At 36.5% G+C, this 24,342-nt stretch overlaps 1 protein-coding gene across 1 annotated transcript; it reads left to right on the top strand.

Annotated features, from left to right (window-relative positions):
- Nucleotides 1–565: 565 nt before the first annotated feature.
- Nucleotides 566–23,735, top strand: c3a.5 (complement C3a, tandem duplicate 5). Its single transcript, XM_073842272.1, has 40 exons — nt 566–755; nt 835–1,003; nt 1,353–1,426; nt 2,043–2,131; nt 2,253–2,335; nt 2,687–2,774; nt 2,881–2,983; nt 4,026–4,146; nt 4,469–4,584; nt 4,682–4,828; nt 4,919–5,113; nt 7,818–8,009; nt 8,093–8,245; nt 8,317–8,446; nt 8,533–8,604; nt 8,744–8,938; nt 9,709–9,823; nt 10,041–10,132; nt 10,211–10,350; nt 11,785–11,994; nt 12,132–12,195; nt 12,293–12,379; nt 13,420–13,623; nt 13,726–13,801; nt 13,898–14,057; nt 16,664–16,753; nt 16,843–16,999; nt 17,288–17,451; nt 18,159–18,308; nt 18,421–18,480; nt 18,561–18,651; nt 18,740–18,788; nt 19,412–19,502; nt 20,383–20,472; nt 20,584–20,689; nt 22,568–22,657; nt 22,765–22,845; nt 23,006–23,089; nt 23,179–23,314; nt 23,411–23,735. The coding sequence occupies exons 2-40, from the start codon at nt 934–936 to the stop codon at nt 23,550–23,552; spliced, it is 4,557 nt and encodes a 1,518-aa protein (XP_073698373.1). The 5' UTR covers nt 566–755; nt 835–933; the 3' UTR covers nt 23,553–23,735.
- Nucleotides 23,736–24,342: the final 607 nt, after the last annotated feature.

Genomic DNA, 24,342 nt, shown 5'->3' with positions numbered 1-24,342 from the left:
CTGGACTTTCTTGGATGCCCTGAAGCCGTAACAATGCAGTGGAAAGTTTTTTTTTTCGGGATTAAGTTTATTTTCATGGCAAAGAAGGACTATGCAATTTATCTGATCACTCTTCATAACATTCTGGAGTATATGCAAATTGCTATTATAAAAACTTAAGCAGCAACTTTTCCAATTTCCAATATTTATGTAATTCTCAAAACTTTTGGCCATGACTGTACACAAATGCACACCAGTAGCCGCTCTTCTGCTTGATCATTCTTCAGTTTCTCCACTTGAGTTGCTCAACAGTTAGCTCTGAGGACAATGATGATATCTTGAAATGAGGAGGGACCTTGATGAATAATAAAAGTCGAAACCGTGCTCGGTTTCTAGTCACTAACACAGACAGACAATGAACATGATGCATTTAGACGTAGTGACGCTGACTGCCGTCGTTCTTTTCTTCCCTTTGCTCACATTATGTGACCCACTGTAAGTACATTCATTTTTGAAAGCTCAATGTTTTTGACATTCATGAAAATGTTCCTTGTGTAACTCTCAAGTACTACTTCGTCAGGTATGTTCTGTCAGCTCCTAATTTGCTGAGAGTGGGCTCCTTAGAGAATGTGTTTGTAGAGGCTCAAGATTACACTGGAGGAAACCTGAATGTGAGGATCATTGTAAAGAACCACCCGAAGAAGAACCTGGAGATACTGTCTAAATCAGTGGCACTGACTGCAGAAAACAAATTTCAGAGCCTTGCTGATATAAAAGTGAGATCTGATTATAGTAATTACAATGCAGTAGTGATTTTTCATTCAGATTTAAATAGACTGATTGTCTGTTACTCAGATCCCTGATGATCAGAACTTCTTCTCTGATGATCCTCTGGAGAAGCAGTATGTGTATCTACAAGCTCAGTTTCCATCCGTCACTCTGGAGAAAGTGGTCATGGTCTCATTCCAGTCTGGATATATATTTGTACAAACAGACAAGCCCATCTACACACCTGCTAGCACAGGTAAGTTTTAGGTTTATTTTAGGTATGGGCTTTATAGCTTATACAATTAAAAAGTTGTTGCATTTAGTTTTGTAATACTGGATATTCTAATGCTAAATTATCACTATAACTTATGATGATTTATTTAACAATGGAGAGCCACACATACATAAACAAGGTCCCTTTGCACAACCTGCCATTGTTATTATATAGAGGATGCTGAGAACTCTATATACTTCTCAACTGTGTAAAAATGATTTTTTTAAGAAGGCTTTTTGCCACCTTACAGCCTCATAACAAGATTGGATACATGCATGAAATAATGTTGTAGGGTGCACTGTAATATTTGATGTAACAATTTCTTTCTCAGTTAACTACAGGATTTTCTCCCTAACTCCTGATCAACATCCATTTGATGGAACTTCCATCTCAGTCGATATCATGGTATGTTAATATCAAATATGCATTTATAAGCATAGAAGAAATTAGTGATGCACTGAAAGGAATTTTTACCAAAGCAGAAATTGGCACCATTAGAAACACTTTTTTACCCTCTGGGGTCTGAGGGTGTTTTGGGGCCCTGAAGATGTTTTGACATGCCCTGACATTTGTGCTTTTTTCAGTATCTTAAAAATATATTAATGGCTAAAATCTGATTACATTGCAATTAGCACAAATTGGGCTACAATAATATGTAAGCAACATAAAAGTCCATGTTTGTGTTTTTGAGAAAACATAAGGCAATGAAACATAGAACATTTGTTCACAAGACTTTTGAGAATTGGAAGTTTTTTCAACCAAATCATGTGAAGAGAGAACAATATATTGCTATACATTTTCTAAAACATGTTTTGCGATTGAAAGGGAATATGCGTAGGAGTGGCAATGACCCATGAATATTTAACATCACCATTCCAGTCAACGACTGCAGCCCTCCAAATGAAACCAAATATTTGAAGTTTCCAAATTTCGGTGCATCACTACATTAAAAACGAACCATCTTGTGTGCTGTAATCTCCTGAAAAGAAACTGAACAACTGAATTTTTACTGTTTAACAAGAATCCTCAAGGCATCACACTGAACAGAGATCAATTCCGACCAAAGCAAGGCATCATGACCGCAACCTTTGCTTTACCTGAACTTGCCAGGTTAGTTTATTGTTAAAGTGCACCATTCAGTAAAAAGTGTTCAGTGAACTACTGCTTGTCATAGTGCAAGGGTTTCTCTGTTAGTAAGACTCTTGTGTTTTCTGCACATTTGGTTTTAAAGCTCTGGGATTTGGAAGTTGATCGTAAGGTACTCAAACACACCGCAAAAGAACTTCACAACTGAATTTGAAGTTATGGAATATGGTATGTTTACTCCAGGGAACACATCGTTATGTTGGTGAAGCTGTACTACCCTTCAAAGGCAAAGAGCAGTAACTACGCCAACACTGAAACTGAGAAAAATGCCTTTAAAGTTTCTACACCATATATGGTATTATTTTGGATTTTGTAGTTACTGCAATTTTGACACTCTTGTTTCTCTGAAACGGGAAAAAATTTAACCAGGAGACTTTGCCACAAGACAAAACAGTTGTCACAAAGCCCATTTTAAGCCTTAACTCAATTTTGACAAAATGTGTAGTTACTGCGCTTTGCCTTTGGAGGGCAGTGTACTGAATATTAAAGAATGGCTTAACTTTTTATGTATTTTTGTAGTGCTGCCAAGCTTTGAAGTGACCATATCTCCACGCAAACCATTCTTCTATGTGAGGGAGCAGTCTCTGAAAGTAGACATAGCGGCTAAGTATGACAAATGAACAATGCAACAAAACAAACAAGCTATTTTTCATTTCACCACACATTTTTTTTCTCAAGTGGGATGTTCTTTGACTTTATATTTGTTTTGTTAGGTACCTGTTTGGTAATAAGGTCTCAGGAACTGCATTTGTGGTGTTTGGTGTGATAGACAATGAGAAGAAGATCAGCATCGCTGCCTCACTGCAAAAGGTTAAGGTGAGTCCACAAAGAGCTGTGCTTTACAAATTATATTCCCACATGATGCATCTTCGCGTTAGTTATTTTGCAAGACGAAGCATTTATTGCATGTTTGTGGTTCAACAAAACTGTTTCATTGTGAATTGTATGCATACTTCTTTTGATTAAGCAACAGACATGAGATGTGCAATTCATATTGCAATCCTAATTGCAGAAGTGACCACTATTTTTCAGTACTACAGAAAAATACTAAAAAACAATTTTTATGTGATAGTAATTTTGTGAGTCGTAACTTTATCGAAACAGTAACAATGTGTAAAACATTTAAAGTTCATAAAATAGAAAAAAAAGGTATTAAAAGATAATTGTGTAAAATAGTAAACATTTCTAATAATTTTCTAAAACAGTAAAAACAGTAAAAACAGCAAAAACAGTAAAAACTAAAAATATATTTTTTATAAAATGTATAATGTAATAATACATTATAAGGGTATTCTTAAGGCATTATAATGAAGTCAAATGAATGTGTAATATGACACATTTTTATTATCATTTTGATTATTTTGATAGTACCCTTTAGACAGCTTTTGATAGTTGTATTTGCAAAGTTGCTTATAGTCAATAGACTAAGGGGACCATCAAAATAAAATGTAATATAATGCAATAAATAAATGTAATATGATATAGTCCATTATAAATTTAATTATAGATTTAATATGGTAGCCATTGTGTTATAAATAATCATAATCTTAAAAGTTATAACCTCAGTATTAAGTATTATAATGCATTATGATGGTTGTTATGATTATTCATGAGATGATATAGCATATTATAAGGTTTTTAATAATGCATATAGGCATTTATTAATGCCTTGGAAATATCCTTATAATGTATAATAAATAGGAGCTTCATAGAAAGTGTTAGCAAATAGTAAAACATTATGATGTAATTGCAAAAAAACAAAAAACAAAACACTTTTATAAGTAGTTTTGTAAACAATATAATTTTATAAAATAGTAAAAACTACTGTACAGAAATATCACCATTTGTCTCTCTGTAGATATCTGAGGGAGAAGGAGAGGCAGAGCTGAAAAGAGAAATGATCATCGCGAACTTCCCAGAAATCCAGCAGCTAGTTGGGAAATCCCTCTACATTTCAGTCAGTGTTTTAACAGAAAGTGGTAAGAGCCAGACGGAACTGTGCCGGATTGAGAGTTTGAGAGGCATTTGCAATAATGTCTAAGGCTGATGATACACGGGGCAACTTTTTGAGCAATTTTATCGGGCAACTTTTTTTGAGCAATTTTGCTTGGGCACTTTTCCGTTGAGAATGGGTAAAACATTTCTATCTGGATAATTTAGATCAGTTGTGGGCTCTGCATCACACCTGGCTGCCCGTTGACGGCAACATTGCTCAAAAAGTTGCCCAGTGTATCATCAGCATAAAAGTGGATTTCACCTCAGAAAACGTCTGATGACTGTGTTTATGTGTGTGGTTCACAGGCAGTGAAATGGTGGAAGCAAACAAGAAAGGCATTCAGGTTGTGACGTCACCATACACCATCCACTTCAAGAGAACACCACAGTACTTCAAACCTGGGATGCCCTTTGACGTCTCGGTATAAATAAATAAATAAATAAAAAAAACCACATAACATTCAAGAACATGATCATACTCACCTATTGTTTAATGTTTCTTTTTGATTTCTTATTAAGGTCTATGTAACAAATCCAGATGAAACACCTGCTGAAAAGGTGGAAGTGGAGGTCAGTCCTGGAGGGGTCAATGGCCGAACAAAAGCCAATGGCATTGCAAAAGTTACTGTCAACACTCCGGGAGGAACTTCCACGCTGGCGATCACTGTAAGACTTGATCTTTAATGAAAAATCTCAAAGTCTTGATGACTTTTTGAAAATTTCAAAAACCAATAAAATCTATTTGTTTATGTCCAGGCGAAGACTAAAGATCCACTATTAAGCAGTGATCAGCAGGCAGTGAAGACGATGACGGCTCAGGCCTACAAGCCCAACGGAAACAACTACCTGCACATCGGCATTGATGCTGCTGAGCTTCAGATCGGTGATCAAATGAAAGTCAATCTGAATCTAGGAAACAGCAAAGTGACAAACCAGGATTTTACCTTTATGGTGAGGAACACATAATATCACTGCGGCACTTTGTTTATCCAAGTTGTTTGATATAAACAGTGCGTCTTACCTCTGTTTAGGCATTAATTCCTGCACAAAATGTATGCATACTTCTGCAAGTGTGAATACACTATAAACAGTTTTTTGAAAGCCAGTGCTGAAGTGTAACTGCCTAGGCATATCAATGCAAACTGAGAGCTCGGCTTTAGTTCTTTAGTTTTTCAGTAATAAACCATTTTGCCAGACTTTTTGACAACATGAGGAAATCAAACATGCTCAAGCATGTCTCAAATAGTGTTTTTGGTGGAATAAATATAATGTTTTATTGATTCATATAAATTAACTACACTAAATACACTAAGATTTTGTTTAAACATTAAGTTGAGTATAAGTTTAGTTGACATATTTAATGTTTTTTTTTTTTTTTTTTTTTGTTAAATTAAAAAAAATCATCTTCTTCTTCCGTTTTTGAGTCTATGGTCGCTCATACCATATGGAACAAATGTTGTGAAAACTTGTCTCAAGCCGATTTATTTGCGAGCTATGGCATCATTATCTGCCATTTTGAATCTTTTGAAAGTCTTACATTTTCACAATCCTTCTAGGTAGTTTGTCTAATTTTAAGGAGATTTTCATGAATCCCAACTTGGTAAATGTTATAATCACCATCACCTGACAGTACCTGCACAGTTTTGGCACAGAAAAAATGTCTATATTTGTTTCTAACTTAACAATTTTACCAAAAAGACTTGTGTCTTTAGAGTCAGAGTAGCATACCAAGAGGAATAATACCCAGTTTACCATGATGGCCTGTTCTTGATAGATACCAATTAGGCCACAATCGTCCAAATTTAGTGTCTGTTGTTTTGATTTTCTTTGAAAACTTTTAATTAACACCAAACTTTACTTTGTGACATTGTCACATTACACTGACCACAACACATCAATTTGGTAACAGTGCCTCGTATTGGTCAAAAGTGATAACCCATTAAATCATATTACAAGTGATGTATTTTGACTAAAATCATCTTAAAATGTCTGTAATTACCCATAGCTGCTTCTTATTTTGCCTATCTAAATAATCATTGCCATATTAATCTAACTATGTTGCTGTTTTCTTTACAGTTAACTACAAATAAGTGTAGACGCGATTTAAATAAAAGATTAATTGTGTAGTTTAGAGAGCTTTATTAATTATAGCGGAACTTTGTGAGATCTCTATGAACTATAAGATTAGTGACGCTTTTAGTGATAATAAGGGGAGCGTGCTTTGCACTTTCCAGGCTGTAATCCGTTCAGAATTTTTATGAAACTTTCGTTTTTTTGGCACATACATGCTGCTATGTTTTGGGAGTGACATTTGCATATTTATGCTGGGTTCATTCTCGAAATAGCGGTGAAGACATAGATGGGACAAAAATATATGTTCCCCTTCTTCCCCAAAACAATTTCCTGTTTCAGCTATAAAATTTTGTATTTAATGGCAAAGTGTTTATATTTATTTTAGTTTTTTTATTTAGCTGATTTAGAAAAATGTTGGGAGCATTTTTTATTCGTTAAATCTTTTTTTTTTTTTTTCTTTTTTTACGAATAGAGCCCAGCGGAAGACATATCATAGTCTGTTTGATCGGTTTGCCTTCTCAAATCATCACGACTTGCCTAAAATAAAAATTAAAATGATATAAAACAGTTCAAGTATAAAACAATGTTAGTTTAAACGTTAAAGATAAGTGTGCACTATTAGGCACATAGTTTGCGCAGAAAGTGGAAGCTAAAGCTTGCTGGACATCGAGGCACCAGCGAGATCATTCACATTTTTTTGGAAGTAATTTAAAAATATCCTTCATTTTTGCTCACAAAGTACGAGTAATACATAAAAAAAAAAAAAAAACGAAAAAAAAAAAAAAAAAAACGTTACAGCGTTTTTATTAAATAAGGAAAACAAAAATTATGTGCTTTCTGCCGTCTGGTTCTTGAACAGGAGCACTTAACAAAATGAAGCGAAATGCATGCCTCACAGACATAATAAATATATTTATAGAAAGCTTTAAAATATTAGTTAGCGAAATAAAACAAATCGAAAACAAAAACTCTTTCATGTAATCCCTAAAGATGAATTTCTCTCTAAAGGCGCGTCCAAATTGCGAGTCAGGATCTTTGCGACACTGACTCAGAATACACAAGTTTATTAATAAATAATACAGATATGTTCTTACTCTTTCCTGGACACATTTATTGGTATTTATTTTTACCGTGCTCGGGGCGAGTCTGTCTCGAAAGTGAAAGCGAAAGCGAAGTTTCGTGTTGTTTCCTTCACCGTAATTAATGGATGTCTAAATTATAAAAATAAGGAGAAGCCTAAAACAGGCGCTTTAATTAACCGCTTTGATGTGCTGCAATAGGGTAGGGCACTTATTTATTTTATTTATTTATTTTTGACCCCCCCCCGACTCAAAAATCAAATGTCGCCCATGAATAAAACTATTGGGAAAATAAAATAAATAAATAAATACATTACAAAATGCCAGCAATTCTCATTTTAGTTTAGTTTACTTTTTTGCTAAAGTAACTAAAACTGAAATAAGTATGACTATTTAGATGAGAAAAACAAATAAAATGGCAAAACACAACAGCATTTTTAAAACACAGAAAATAAAATGTTTAATGCAATTCATGTTGCCCTTATTTGTCATTATTCCCACAGATCTTGAGCAAAGGTCAGATCGTTAAAACAGACAGGTTTAAGATGAATGGACAATCTCTAGTGACTCTGTCTCTACCTGTAACCAAAGACATGGTGCCGTCCTTCCGCTTTGTGGCTTATTACCATGTGGGTTCAACTGAGGTGGTGTCTGATTCAGTCTGGGTCGACATGAAGGACACGTGCATGGGAACGGTGGGTGAACCGAGAAACCTTGAGCATGATGAGCGCCTGTAGAAACCATCAGAACGTATGAGCACATTCTGTTTTTATCACAGCTCAAAGTCGAGGTGAAGGACCTGGCACAATACGGCCCAGGAGATCAGATCAGCTTGAAAATCACTGGAGACCCTGGAGCTAAAGTCGGGCTGGTCGCTGTAGACAAGGGTGTCTATGTCCTTAATGACAAGAACAGACTCACTCAGACCAAGGTGATTAACCTCACGTACAATAACCTCGGTAGTTTCAGACTTAAAATGACCTGGTCTCTTCGCCGCTTTAGATCTGGGATGTCATCGAGAAGCATGACACCGGCTGTACAGCAGGAAGTGGAAAAGACAATATGGGGGTTTTCACTGATGCAGGTCTAATGTTCGAGTCCAACACTGCAGGAGGAACCAGTACTAGAACAAGTACCTGAACAGTTAATTTAGCGGGAATTGAACTGTCAGTGTTGTCATGCTTTGCATTCCCAAACAGACCTTTCATGTTTTTGTAGATATAGAATGCCCTGTCCCATCTAAGAGAAAACGCAGAGCGCAGAGATTTCATCAGGTCATCACTACACTGGGTAAGGAAGTTGTTTTATTAGGGCTGCATGATGAATTGAAATAAAACCAAAATTGTCATCATGTCTAAGTGCGCAGTCCTTTTTATGCTGTTCTTCTCCTTCTGTTCTCATTGGTTCTGCACTAACATTGTCTTCTTAGCTGGTCAGTACTCTGGTGAACTGAAGATATGCTGTGTGGACGGATTGAAAGAAACTCCCCTTGGCTACTCCTGTGAACGGCGGGCTAATTTCATCTTAGATGGTGATGAATGTATTGCAGCCTTCCTGCACTGCTGCAAGGAGAAGACACACCACTTGAAGAATTTTGCAGAGGAAGAGTTCATTCTGGCCCGCAGTGAGATTTCAGCCTCTTTTGCAAAATGCATTCTCACAGCTCTCGAACACAGTGATTTTAGCAACAGAATAATCAAACTCTCAAATGCTTTATTGCTTTTTCATGCTAAATTTCGCATTACGGTAATATACTGAAACAGTTGTAGAGTTTGAAAGTGTGTTCTACGGAGCCCCTAAGGGGACGTGGAGCAAAAATTAAATAAAGTTTAGTTTTGCGTGCTCACGTGAAACTATCGCGTGCGCACGTGAAACTTTCTCTATAGTTTTGCGTGTGCACGTGAAACTATCACGTGCGCACGTGAAAGAGAAAGTTTCACGTGCGCACGCAAAACTATAGAGAAAGTTTCACGTGCGCACGCGATAGTTTCACGTGAGCACGCGAAACTAAACTTTATTTAATTGTTGCTCCACGTCCCCTTAGGGGCTCCGTAGTGTTCTGCTCACCAAGGCTGCATTTATTTGATAAAAAAAAAAAAAAAACTGACAAAAAAACAGTAGTATTGTGAAATACTTTTACCATTTAAAATGTGAATATATAGTGACATGTAATTGGTTCCAGCGATCAAAGCTGAATTTTTAGCATCGTTATTCAGTGTCACATGATCCTGCAGAAAGCACTCTAATAAGCAGATTTGCTGCTCAAGAAACATTTTTGTATGATACATTTTAGTTTTTACTGTCACTTTTGATCAATTTAAAGCATCCTTGCTGAATAAAAGTATTCATTTATTTAAGAAAAAAGGAGTGCATACTAGTTTGTTTCTTGCACAGGTGAAGAAGATGAATTTGATGAGGAACTTGGTGAAGTGATGTTGCGCACTCAGTTTCCTGAAAGCTGGCTTTGGGAGGAGATTGATCTTCCTGCTTGTGAAGCAAACAAGCCGTGGTGAGAAAAACATCATATTTTTGTTTTCAAAATAAATAAATAAAAAATAATGGACACAGCTTTATCAGCTATATATATATATATATATATATATATATATATATATAAACAATAATAATTTTAGAGATAGAATATCAAGGGATAGTGTTTGCATTAATATTTGTTTGCAAAATCTTGGAGGTACTGCTACAGTGGCATTGTCTTGGTTTGTGTCTAGCACTGAAACATCTACCTTAAGAACTGGAATATACCTGAAAGACTCCATCACAACCTGGCAGATCACAGCCATCAGCCTGTCCAAGACCCTTGGTAAAAAAAGACGTAAAACAGACGTTTGTTGTTTAGTATGATTTGTTATTGTTTGACACTCCCTCTGTTTCTCTGCAGGAATGTGTGTGGCTGATCCCTATGAGATCACTGTGAGGAAAGTTTTTTTTGTCGATCTGAAGATGCCTTATTCGGCGGTGCGCAATGAACAGCTGGAAATAAAGGCTGTTATTCACAATTACAGCAATCAGAGGATGAAAGTATGTGAAGTTTACTGACATGCCACATTGCATTAATCATACATGACTGACAATTTATACTTTTTTACTAAGTAAAAGGCCTTTTAAGCATAATTGCAGTAAGTAAATGTAAGAGTTTCTTCGATATTGTAAGTTATATTTCAAGACAAGCACTTATTGTACTGAAGCAGCTTAGCTTTACTTAAAAACCAGACATTAATTTCTAGGAAAATTGATGAGTGTCAAATATGATCATCAGGGTTTTGAGGAACATTTGTTTGTTCATCTCTCAGTCATCACTGTATTGCTTTGCATTATATGTTTTGAAACTACAGAGTTTTGATATAAAACGGAGCATTGAAATATGATCTTAAAGGAGAAAAGATAACTTTACAGATAATTGACTCACTCCCTTGTCATCCAAGATGTTTATGGCTTTTTTTTTTCTTCAGTCATAAAAAAATTATGTTTTTTTAGAAAAACATTTCAGAATTTCTCTCCATTAAGTGGTCCCCCCAAGTATGAAATTCCAAAATGCAGTTTTAATGCAGATTCAGAGGGCTCTAAACAATCCCAGCCGCGGAAGAAGGTTTTATCTAGTAAAATGATCGGTTATTTTGTAAAAAAAAAAAAAAATATATATATATATATATATATATATATATATATATATAATAATTATAAACTTTTTAACCTTAAATGCTTGTCTTGTCTAGCTCAAATGCTCATCTTGAACTCTGTGTATTCCAGTTCAATACAGTTAGGGTATGTCGAAAAACTCCCATCTCATTAATTGTGGCAGAAGTACCAACCCAGTGTTTACAAAGTGAACATTCAAAGAAGATCAAACACCCTTTACAAAATAAAGTAAAGCAGCGATGTAGAGTGATTTTGAAGTTGGAGAACAAAATTAGATTGTGAGTTTTTCAACCTACCCCAACAGTTCATGCAGAGCTAGGTCCGGAGTTCATGCAGAGCTAGACAAGACAAGCATTTAAGGTTAAAAAGTTTAGAATTATTATTACATATATATATATATATATATATATATATATATATATTTTTTTTTTTTTTTTTTTTTTTTTACAAAATAACCGATCATTTTACTAGATAAGACCCTTCCTCCTCGGATGGGATTGTTTACAGCCCTTTTAAGCTGCATTTAAACTGCATTTTGGAAGTTCAAACTCGTGGCAACCAGAAGTTCACTATATGGAGAGAAATCGTGAAATGTTTTCCTCAAAAAAATTATAAATTTCCTCAATAAACCTCAATAAATTTTTGTTCTAGAAGTGAACAATTTTTATCATGTGATTTGAGTGTTAAGTGGCTGCATCAAATTGCATATTTATGATCAGTTTTGGCCTCTGAATAAAACTGAGGTGTTTTTACTCTTATTTCATATGTCATGCTATCACACAGGTTTATCTTATGTGTTGTTTTGTCTCATGCCAGACGGTGAATATTAGATTTAAGACATCGGAGGGTATTTGCAGCAGTGCCAGCAAAAAACAGAAAGGCAGGATAACCGTTTCCGTCGGCCCCATGTCCTCCATAGCCGTCCCTCTCATCGTCATCCCCATGGAGCTGAAAGAGCAGTACATTGAAGCTGAAGCATACAGCTCGAATTACAATGACGCAATTAGAAAGAACTTAAAGGTGGTGGTAAGTCTGCCATGTCAGCATTTAGAGGAAGCATCTGATGATTTCTGCAGGAATCTGTCACAAACCATCCTCAGTCACTTTATTTCAAGATTTTCATTGCACCCAATAAGTTTAATTTGCATCTGTCTTTCTTTCAGCCTGAAGGTGTGCTAACCGAAGTCCAGGAGAAAGTTGTGGAGATCAACCCATCCGAGCATCCAGGTGCAGCTTCTTCACAAACACTGGAAATGCAATGAAAATATTTGCAAATGACAGCTAAAATGTTCTTTAAACACCCTGTGTCCTCTTGATTGAACAGGCGGCTCGCAGGTCGTGTCTATGAGGAGCGACATCCCACGCCGAAAGGTTCCAAACACACCTGCTACCACAGTGATCTCAGTGATAGGTGAAAATCTCATTGTGCCGTCCTTCTTTGAGGCAAATAGAGCCCTGTGAAATCCAATTTATTTGTCGCAAATTCCATTTCCTTTTTTCTTTCATTTGAAATTGTCTGGATTCCATTTTAATGAAATCCTTTGAAATCCTATGAAAACATTTCAGGATATTTCTCGATATAGTGGACTTTAGTGGTGGCAAATGGGTTGAAGGTCCAAATTGCAGTTTCAATGCAGCTTCAAAGGGCGCTACATGATCCCAGTCAATAAATATGGGTCTTTTTTTAGTGTAACGTTTGGTCATGTTTTAAGAAATATATAAATCTGTATACCTGGCTGGGATCGTGTAGAGGCCTTTGAAGCTCGAGAAAATCCCTGGAATGTTTTTCTCAAAAGACTTTGCGAATTTGCATTTCTTTGTGACAAGAAAATAAAAATTTGATGTTGATCTGCTTATCCCCAGGGCATCCAAGATGTAGACTTTGTTTCTGGACTGATTTCACAAGATTGTGATGACGTGTTTCAACGGTCATCAGCTCCGTAAATCGAACGTTTTTTAGATTTTGATTTGTAAAAAAATGTATGTACAACTATAACACTGTGCTATGCATTATATCACCTTTGCATCAAATTACAAAAAACAGTTAACGCTAATGCAAGGGTGATTCTAATGCAGTGTCTCTCAATTCTAATCAGTCTCTCTGATTTTTTCTTTTTTTTTTTTCTTTTCTGAAGTCGTGAAAACACTACTGATGAGTTTTTCTTTTGGTGTTTGAGCATGCGGAAAATATATATTTGTGGTACTCTCCTATTCACTGCTCTCAAAGTTAACCCAACTATGACGTCTTCTGCTGCTAGGAAACCCGGAAATGTCAAAAAGGTCAATTTGCCAAGATCTATGACTCTGACATTTCAGTGTCTTGATTCTTACGAAAATCATAGGGCCCCTGGTATATCAGTTCATACATGGGGCAATGGCGTGCACCAACCGGACTGGTGTCAATATGACTTACAAAACCCAATCGCAGTCTGTTACCATCCATGTTTGCAGGTCAGGAGATAACGCGCACAGTCGAGCAGGCCATCAGTGGAAATTTTATGGGTCAGCTTATTGTCCAGCCTCATGGATGTGGAGAGCAGAACATGATCTTTCTGACTCTACCTGTCATTGCCACTCATTATCTGGATAGCACAAAACAGTGGGAGACTGTTGGCATTGAGCGCCGTAATGAAGCCATTAACCACATCAGAACAGGTCAGATGACCATCTTCGACATCACCTTTAAATGTGCTTCCAGTTGTTAAATTGAGTACTGAGTGTCCACCACTGTGTCATTAATTTGTTGTTCTGGTCAAGGTTATCAGCGGGAATTGACCTTCCGTAAATCTGATGGGTCATACGGTGCCTGGATACACGTGCCGAGTAGCACATGGTGAAATTATTCGTATTATTTAAAGATAAAATTATTTTTCTTGCATGTTTCTTGTATTAGGCTTAAATTGGCCTCCTCTTTTGCATCTCTTTACAGGCTGACAGCATATGTGGCTAAAGTGTTTGCGATGGCTAGTGATCTGACTGTCATAGATGAAAATGTGCTCTGCAGCGCCCTTAACTGGCTGGCCGCAAACAAACAGCAGGCAGACGGCACGTTTAAAGAAGACGCACCTGTGTATCACAGTGAGATGGTTGTAAGTTAAATTCAAGCGATTCAAGCACAACTGTTAAATCCATTGCACTCTGGCAGTTCACAGCTTGTGGTCCTTTCTACTGTCCTATGATAATGAAGGCAAAAGAGCCCATAAATATATCTTTAAAAAAAAATCGAGTACAATCAACAGGTAGGTGCTTCCAATAATTTGAAAGTGGCTTTATACACATCATATTATGGTAGGACGGGGCTAAAGGCGCCACGGGTAAAAGGCGCCTTTGATATTATTTTTGGCTAAACCACTAGATGGCAGAAAAAAACATGCCATAGCACTTTCCAAAACATCCACTTTTCAAAATAAACTTGATGCAATCCTGGGCAGCAGCGCAAAGTTGATTCTGTGCTTAGGTTATCTAATATTTGATGTTTTTAAAAATGTTGTTGATTTAAGTAGCAAATGAGAATCACTAAAATTCTTGAATCTTGAACTACTTAATGATTTTCAGTTTTGTTTAAGATAATTAAAGCAAAAAAAAAAAAAAGTAAAAATTGGGATAAAAATCGCCTCTTCTGTTGGGGTTAAAGGTACAATAATAAACATGGTAATTAATAGAAGGCTTACTTTTCTGTTTGTTGACATGACATTGTTAGATTCAGATGGCAAATATCATATATTCTGGATGTCCATCCTAAAGATAATCACCATGTTTAGAATGAAACCATCATATTTAAAACATGCTATTAATCATATATAATAAAATAAAATGGTTTGTTATCACTGTAAATCTATATTAAATTCATATGGGTTCTCCTTCGATGCTTTCGGAATCTTTACATTTTTAAATTATTTTGTTTCTGTATTTTAAAGTATATGTTATATATTAACATTAACAAAAAAATATTATTTTATTTGTCAAAATAAGCAGAAACTAGTACAAACTTTGCTAAAGTGATTGTATTAAAAATAATAATAATTATTATTATTTTAATTAAAGTATTTGTATCAATACCCTTGCCACCTCATACATTTCTAAGATTTTTAAATAAAATAAACAACTACATAACCTGTTGCTCAATAAATGGTCAATACAAACGTATATACAGTGGTGTGAAAAAGTGATGGCCCCCTTCCTGATGTTTTATTTTTTTTGCATGTTTGCCATGCTTTAATGTTTCAGATCATCAAACAAATTTAAATATTAATCAAAATAACACAAGTAAACACAACATGCAGTTTTTAAATTAAGTTTTTTATTATGAAGGGAAAACAAAATCCAAACCCACGTGGCCCTGTGTGAAAAAGTGTTTGCTCCCTAAACTTACAGTAATAACTGGTTGGGCCACCCTTAGCAGCAACAACTGCAATCAAGCATTTGCGATAACTTGCAATGAGTCTGTTACAGCGCTGTGCAGGAATTGTGGCCCACTCATCTTGGCAGAATTGTTGTAATTCAGCCATATTGGAGGGTTTTCGAGCACGAACCGCCTTTTTGTCATGCCACAGCATCTCAATAGGATTCAGGTCGAGACTTTTGTTAGGCCACTCCAAAGTCTTCATATTTTTTCTTCAGCCATTCAGAGGTGAATTTGCTGGTGTGTTTTGGATCATTGTCCTGCTGCAGAACCCAAGTTCACTTCAGCTTGAGGTCACGAACAGATGGCTGGACATTGTCCTTCAGGATTTTTTGGTTGACGGCAGAATTCATGGTTCCATTTATCAGCAAAACAGCCCCAGACCATCACACTACCACCACCAGATTTTACTGTTGGTATGATCTTTTTCTGAAATGCTGCGTTACTTTTACGCCAGATGTAATGGGAGACACACCTTCCAAAAAGTTCAACTTTTGTCTCGTCAGTCCACAGAGTATTTTCCCAAAAGTCTTCAAGATGTGTTCTGGCAAAACTGAGACAAGCCTTTATGTTCTTTTTGCTCAGCAGCAGTTTTCGTCTTGAACTCTGCCATGTAGGTCATTTTTGCCCAGTCTCTTTCTTATGGTGGAGTCATGAACACTGACCTTAACTGAGGCAAGAGAGGCCTTCAGTTCTTTAGATGTTGTTGTGGGGTCTTTTGTGAGCTCTTGGAGGAGTCGTCGCTGCGCTCTTGGGATAATTTTGGTCGGCCTGGGAAGGTTCACCACTGTTCCATGTTTTCGCCATTTGTGGATAATGGCTCTCACTCTGGTTCACTGGAGTCCCATAGCTTTAGTAATGGCTTTATAAGCTTTTCCAGACTGATAGATCTTTTTTTTTCTCATTTGTTCCTGAATTTCCTTGGATCTCAACATGATGTGTAACTTTTGAGGATCTTTTGGTCTACTTATCTTTGACTGGCAGGCCCTCTTTAAGTGATTTCTTGATTGCGAACAGGTGTGGCAGTAATCAGGCCTAGGTGTGGCTAGAGAAACTGAACTCTTTCTGCAATCATACACTTTGAGCACAGTGAAAAGCGCATATTTCCTCTGATGTTTCTATTATTCCTGAACATCAGAACAACTAAAAATACAATGGGCAGTGAGAGTCTGCCAGATTGTGGACTTTGTGTGTTTCTTTTTTCAGAAGCATCCTGAGATTGTTGTTATATAATAATAATAATATATAATATAATATATAACATCTTCTTATTTGAGTATACATTAATTCTAGGGTGATGTACGTGGGAAAGATGCCGACGCCTCTCTGACTGCATTCGTCCTGATTGCCATGCAAGAGGGGAGCAAGATTTGTAATAAACCTGTAAGTGTGATTTCTGGAAACAGAGCTCTGATGTGTCGTCTTCGTCTCGAGCACGTCTCACTCATTGTCTCTCTCTCTCTCTATACTAGAATCTTCAGAACAGTATGAAGAAAGCCATTGATTACCTGCAGCTGAGACTTAACAGCCTGAGAAGCACTTACGCCGTCGCTATGACTTCTTACGCTTTGGCCAATGCTGGAAAACCCACTAAAGACATATTGAAGAGTTTCTCCACCGAAAGCAAAGGTCAGTAACGTTACAGCCTGTCAAAAAATCATCAAACTCAGATTCTCCATAGCAAAAACTTGTGTTCTCCTAGATAATTATTTTTGAAATGTCATGTATGTTTGTTTTATTAAAATGTACATGACTGTTCATAAAAAGAACAAAAATGTTGGTTGTTTGTGTATCATTTGTTTTCCAGCAATTTTTATTAATGTTTTCCAGTGTGTAACTTTTTAAAATAAAATGTGTGATGCACAATTGTATAAATAATTTTATAAATAACTGTGACGTAACATTTTTTACCTTTAGATGGAACATTTTGGCAAGTTCCTGGAATGCACCATCACTCTCTAGAGGCCACAGGTTACGCAGTGCTTGCGCTAGTAAGGCAAAATGATTTTGCAAGAGCTGGACCGGCAGTTCGTTGGCTAGGAAAGCAACAAAGCCAATATGGGGGTTACGGCACAACACAGGTATTTTAAGTGACAAACAGTTTTGGGTAAAATGCATAAAAAAATGCTTTGCAATATTGCGTGACTCCTTTCTCATCTGAGCTGGGCTTGCGTCTTCGTTTTTAGTATAAGAAAAGGTCTATTTTTGGCTAATGTAAATGGCCTATTACACCAAAAGTGAATAGGCTGAATGAAACACAAATGTTATGCTCATCTAAGGTCATTTTTGGATATTAGTTTGGTTGAACATATCATCGAAGGTAATAAGCAGCCAAGATATTGGGATTAAATACATAAAGGATATTAAGTGTTTTTATTCACATACTGAATACTGTTGACAAATATATGATTATGTGGATTGATTCATTCTATAGTTTAAAATGTATGCTGTTTTTTTTTTTCATCCCTTAAAGTTATTTTTAGAGAGTGCTGCATTTTATTGATTAAACACTTTAGACGCTTATATCTACAGAATTTGTGCTGTCACGTCTTTGTGCTGAGAAATCCTCCAGACGTGTAGTATGTCTGAAGAAGTGTAAAATACAAATGTAATTTTAGTGTATTTTGTGTTTTATGTCAGAAAATTGTATGAGTGTCAAATATTCAGAATTTGTATTTTCCTTCTAAAACATAAGTGTTAAAAGTACTAGGAGTTGAAAATTCAGCAGTAAGACTACTTTGTGGTGGAGAATGAAAGGAGTGATACTCAATCTTGTCTATCTCTATAGTCAACGATCATCGTCTTCCAAGCCGTGGCTGAGTACCGCATTCAGGTTAAGAAGGAAGCGATCAAATTGAGCCTGGAGCTGGCTGTGCAGGAGAGAAAAGACAAAACCACAATCTCTATCACAACATCCAACTATCAACGCTCAGACAAGGTCTGAAAACATGAATGCATGTTTGCTGTTGTTTCACATGCTGTTTGTATTAAGTGACTCACTTAAACGTGTATTTTCTTTATCTGTCTGCATTATGGACTGAATGCCACAGTTTGACATTACGAAGAGTTTCAATATCACAGCTCAAGGGACTGGGGTGGCCATGCTCTCTGTGAGTATTCATGAACACGATCATGATGCCTTCACCAGCACGCTGTTTAGTGTTCAACAGCTCCTGTCCTTTTCTCCCAGGTCTTTTCTGTGTATTATGCTCTGCCTGAAGAGAAAGACTACGTCTGTAATATGTTTGATCTCAGTGTGCAGATGGTGAAACAGCCGGAAGGTATGATTAATCAGGATAGCGAGACACAGCTGCAATTTCAACTGCTTTGTTGTAAAATAAGGTTGAATTATGTTTTTGTTGTGCGTAGTATCCTATGATGGAGCCTCTGAAACCTATCAGATCATTATTGAATACATGTGAGTATACAACTATAATGCATCATTATATATATATTTATATATATATATATATATGTGTGTGTGTGTGTGTGTGTGTGTGTGTGTACCTGGTATTTATCACGTTGAGGACCAAATGTCCCCACAAAGATAGTAATACTAGTAAATTTTGACCTTGTGGGGACATTTCTTAGGTCCCCATGAGGAAACAGGCTTATAAATCATGCACAATGAGTTTTTTTGAGGAAGTAAAAGTGTGCACAATCTCCTGTGAGGGCTAGGTTTAGGTGTAGGGTAGGTGCAGGGCGATAGAAAATACGGTTTGTACAGTATGAAAACCATTACGCCTATGGAATGTCCCTATAAAACATGTAAACCCATGTGTGTGTGTGTGTGTGTGTGTGTGTGTGTGTGTGTGTGTGTGTATGTGTGTGTGTGTGAGAGAGAGAGAGAGAGAGAGAGAGAGAGAGAGAGGCCCATGGTCTTAAGTTGCATGGGTATATTTGTAGCAGTAGCCAAAAATACATTGTGTGGGTCAAAATTCTCTATTTTTCTTTTATGCCCAAGGGGAAGCTGGGATGTGTGATGGCAAACGTTAACCCAACCAGTAAATATATATTAACCATATGAATCCTCATTTGCAGTTTCAAAGACCCATTAAGAACCTCAACCATGTCTATTTTGGACATTGGCCTGCTAACGGGGTTCAAAGTGGATGAACGTGATCTTTCAAAGGTAAATAAACAGCGTCAATTATTGAGGATGTTCAGTGAAATTCATAGAATAGACATTAAAGGGGTCATGAACTGAAAAAAAAAATACAAAAGGATTAACAACAGGTTGTGTAATGTGCCATTCTATGATCGAATAGTGTCCACAGAAAAAGATCAACACCTGCTTCTACATCGCTGCCTGTTTAGCCCTCCCACTGATTTGTGCATGTAGTGTAAATTATGAGAGGTGAACGTAGGTCTACACAGAAACCAAACAATAAAGATTGATCTGAATACAAAGCAGTGGCAAGTTGTGGAAAATCAGTCTTTGCATTGACTTCCTCCAAATTCCAGTGTTAGCAAAAAGTGCAATTTTAATAAAGATCCAATCTGTATCAGAAAGAACTTGGTCATTTACTCACAAAATTTTACCATGGATTCGTTTACAAACAAGGCGCAATTCGACATGAGATTTTCAGATTGAAACTAAAAGACGATGTTATGCTAGCTATATTTAATCCAACAGCAATGTCACACCACAAAAATGAGAGTAACTGTGTCGACTATTGCTTTGTCTGTTATTACAGATCGTCTGATATGTGTTTTCACCTAAATCACAGCAGCATCCATCTATGAATGACGTAGGCTGTCAAACATACACAACTATTAGCCAATCATAGCAATGGGTGTTTACATCCGAGATTAAAATCTGCCTCACCCCTCCGTTCAGATGAGGGGGTCAAAAACAAGACAGAATCTAAATTATGTTTTTGACATAAAAATCATGACGACATTATAAGGGGACATCAGAGAACAGCACAATATAATACAAAAAAGGCAGTTCATGACCTCTTTGAAACCCTGATATCACGACATTTTTTCTCTTACGATTGTGCCACCAGTTAGCCACTGGTAAGGATAAGTACATTCAGAGCTTTGAGATGGACAAGGAGCTGTCAGAGCGAGGATCTCTTATCATCTACGTAGATAAGGTACACTGCCACTTTTCATGCATGGAGTGAACATCTCCTTTGGTGAATTGCTGTTTGTATTTGGTGTAGCACTGACTTATAATAATAGGTTTTTACTTAATGTCTTTTAAGATTTCCAATAAAGAGAAGGAAACACTTGTCTTCAGAATGCACAAGATCACTGAAGTGGGAATGCTGCAGCCTGCCGGAATCACCATTTACGAGTACAACGCTCCAGGTGTGTGATGTTACAGTCGCCAGCAAATATGTATCTAGAGGACTAAATATTTCTTCAATCATTTGACAACATACACGTTTTAGCTGTAGACTACAGTTGCAATCGAAATTATTCAGAAACTTTTTAGAGAAAGTTTATTCATACACATTTGAGTAATTTTGAAAATATAAGCTGATGACTAATGAAAGAAAATTAAATTGGCTCTAAATGTTCATGTTCAAAATTATTCAACCCCCAACAGTAAAATCTGGTGCAGAATCTTTTATTCTTTAAAACTAGCAAAAAACACTGCCTGGAAGTGCTTAGATGCTTCTGTCACCTTTCTACTACAATCTTGGTCCATTCCTCACCTGAAAAAGCTTTCAGACCACTGATAATCTTTGGTTTTCACATTGCCACTGCTTTCTTCAAATTCAACCAAATATTTTCAATGAGAATTAAATCTGGAGACTGAACAGGCCACTCAAGAACATTCTATGACTGATCCCTGAACCAAGCGTAAGTAGATTTGGATGTATACTTTGGGATGGCTGTCCTGCAAGAAAGTCCACTGATCATCAGCTTCAGTCTTTGCACCAAAGGCATCACAATTCTTGCCAAAATGGCCTGATATTTCAAAGAATCCAGGATGTCCTTCATACAGTCATGTTTTCCACTTCCTGCTTAAGTAAAACAACCCCATAACAGGACTGATCCACCTCAATGTTTGACGATGGAGATGGTGTTCTTCTGCTTACAAGTTCTGCCTTTTTTTGCACCAGACATACTGCTGATCCATGGGTCCAAAAAGTTACAGATTGGTTACTCCATCACTCCAAAAAACATTCTTCCAGAACTCTGCAGGTCTATCCAGATGAAATTTAGCACATTCAAGTCTGTCTTTTTGTTGTTCTTGGTCAAGAGTGGTATTCTGCAAGATCCCTCAACATGAAGGCCATACTTGTCTTGTGTTTATCTTGTACTCTGCATTGAAATGTTTTCCCTCCTTTTGTTGGGTCATCTTGCAAGTATTTGGCTGTACATTGCAGGTTTTTCTCAGTTGCTCTGATCAAACATTTTATGATATTGTGCTTTTTTGTTCAACACCCTCAAAGGTTTTCTGGTACAACACACTTTAAACTAAAGAATAATGCTGCCAGCTTTGTCTCTGGGAATTTTTAAATGTCTTGAAAATCTTCATACAGCCTTAGACTTTATAATATAATAACACTATTTCTTCTCTATAGCTTTTGTGAGAGCTCTGTTGACTTTCCCATATTTGCTACTCAACTTCAGCACATGCATGGACTAACTGTATGTATGTGTAACAGCTCAAGCTCATTCTGTTTTTTAATAGTGTTTCTAAAGGCTATATTGTGTTTTAAGACAATTTTGTTCCCCACCATAAAAACAACTGACTAAACACTAACAGGGGTAACTGAACAGGGGTTGAATAATTATGACATAGTTGTGTTATTAAACAATCCTAGAACTCAAAAACATTACATTATATATTGACATTATCACTTTTAATACAGTATACCAGTAATCTGTTATAGATGCATTTTTTATAAAGTCCTGGATCTTCACAAAAGCTTGTATCTGTAAAGTACTACCGTCTCTGGGGGGTTGAATAATTTCGATTGCAACTGTATGTATTAAATCAAGTGTTCTCTTTTCAGTTCTTCTGTATGATTCAAGTAACGCAACTCAAGAAATTAAAGAGCTTCATCTCCCCTTAAATAAAAATTTAATTACAGATAGAAAATTAACATAGGCGCTATTACCTCATGCAAACGACAATGCTTATTAAAGCACACAAAACATATGATTGATCATTTCAAAACATTGTGTTGACCAACTGCTGACATATTCAATCTGATCTGCATATTTTGACAGACAAGCGTTGTGCGAAGTTCTACCATCCTTATAAGAAAGATGGATCGCTGAACAGACTCTGCCATGAGTCACTGTGCCAGTGTGCTGAAGGTACGTATACTTTCATTGATGAAAACACAAGATGAACAGACAGCATACTTAAAAAAAAAATCATTTATGAAGTCAAAGTGTGTTAAATGAATGAAATATCCTGACAGAGAACTGCAGTTTGCAGAAGAATGAACATATCGATGAGGATAAGCGTGAAGTGAAGGCCTGTGAACGTGAAGTGGAATACGGTAAACACCCTGAATGCTTTGTTTGTCTGTGTTTGAGTAAATGCCCTGGAATACCCTCTCAGGACTGTCTTATCATCCATATGAAGACCCTGTAAGGGTTAGATCTTGCCAGTTGAGCTTTTATAACAGTAGATGATTATGCATTGCATTTGCCTTGTAGTTTATAAAACCAGGGTATCGGAAATGGGCTTGGCTGTGCATGCAGACATCTATAACATGACAATTGAGCAGGTGCTGAAGGAAGGTATGGGTTGCTGTTTTCTTTCTGATTCACTGTGCTCTGGATTGTGACTGGTCCATTGCACTGGCTTTATCTGGTGTCTGTGTTTTTAGGCTCTGATCCGGTTGTGGAAGGAAATATGAGGTCGTTCTTGGCTCATCCTTTCTGTAGAGGTTTTATGAAATTTGAAAAAGGCAAGACGTACCTGATCATGGGTCAAACCAAAACCCTTCCAAGGATTGGCGGAAAGTAAGAGATTCAGGCTGATTCAGGCTGCAGTTTTGAGTTTGTATCTGTATGGATGCTCCTAATGAAAATCGTTCGTACTCTTCTCAATCATCTTAGGTTGAGGTACCACTTGGGTGAGGACACCTGGATTGAATACTGGCCAACAGACAAGGAGGGCCAGACGAAAGAACATCGGCAAAAGTTCATTGGCATCACCTCGCTTGCCGACAAGCTCTCCCGATTTGGATGCGCCACTTAAAGATTTTCATGAGCTTAATACTGATCTGTAACAGCCTTACAGCCACAACTTTGCTTTTAATTCAAGTATATTGTCAGATTTATAACAATTGCAGTCTTTTGTTTTAAAGTTCATGCAGTATGCTCAGTTCGCTTAAATGAGTCCAATGAAATATAACCATTTGAAGCCAATTATCAAATAAAATTTGCAAACATAAAACAGTCTTGATTTTTAATTATTTGCAAGGAGTCCCAGTTGCTTTTATAAGGGATTCTATTCCAGTTTCTGTGCTGAATGAGAAACGCTGTCCAAAAAATACCAAATTAATACCAATAATAAGCAATACATTTCCAAAAGCCTACCAAAGGATTTAAAAGCAAGGAAAAAAACAGGATTGCCACAGTAATACTGTACAGTATGAGACTATAGTTCAACAGTTTAACAGATGTCCATACACTATAATAATTAATTAGATCAAATTTATGTGCCAACAAAATGCCAAATAGTGAAGTGACAGAGACTTCCAGGGATCGCTTAATGCACACCAGTGAGCAAAATCTGCTTTCTGCTTTTATCTGATTTTAAAAAACAGTTATTGTGTTTATTTCATTCAAACCACAATGTAGAAATATATTTACTCAGTTTTATCCAAAGCTCACTTGGATTTGTTCTAGAATGTAAAATCATTAGATAACATTTTGGTACCATGGATGTTTGCTTATCTAAAAGTATATTTCTTCAGGAGGTTCCTTACACAAGCTGTTTGTGATTTCATTGACAAATGGGGCAACAAGATTTCAATCTATTTTGA

The sequence above is a fragment of the Garra rufa genome, chromosome 6, assembly GCF_049309525.1.
Source record: "Garra rufa chromosome 6, GarRuf1.0, whole genome shotgun sequence".
In the NCBI taxonomy this organism is placed as follows: Eukaryota; Metazoa; Chordata; class Actinopteri; order Cypriniformes; family Cyprinidae; genus Garra; species Garra rufa.
The sequence above is the reverse complement of the archived record's forward strand: the minus strand, read 5'-3'. Positions and strand labels throughout refer to the sequence as shown.

Coding starts and splice junctions, on each gene's coding strand:
- c3a.5 (XM_073842272.1), top strand. CDS start 934: ATGGTCTCATTCCAGTCTGGATATATATTTGTACAAACAGACAAGCCC. Junction 4,147..4,468: donor CAGTGTTTTAACAGAAAGTG/GTAAGAGCCAGA, acceptor TGTGGTTCACAG/GCAGTGAAATGGTGGAAGCA. Junction 8,246..8,316: donor ACAGACTCACTCAGACCAAG/GTGATTAACCTC, acceptor TCGCCGCTTTAG/ATCTGGGATGTCATCGAGAA.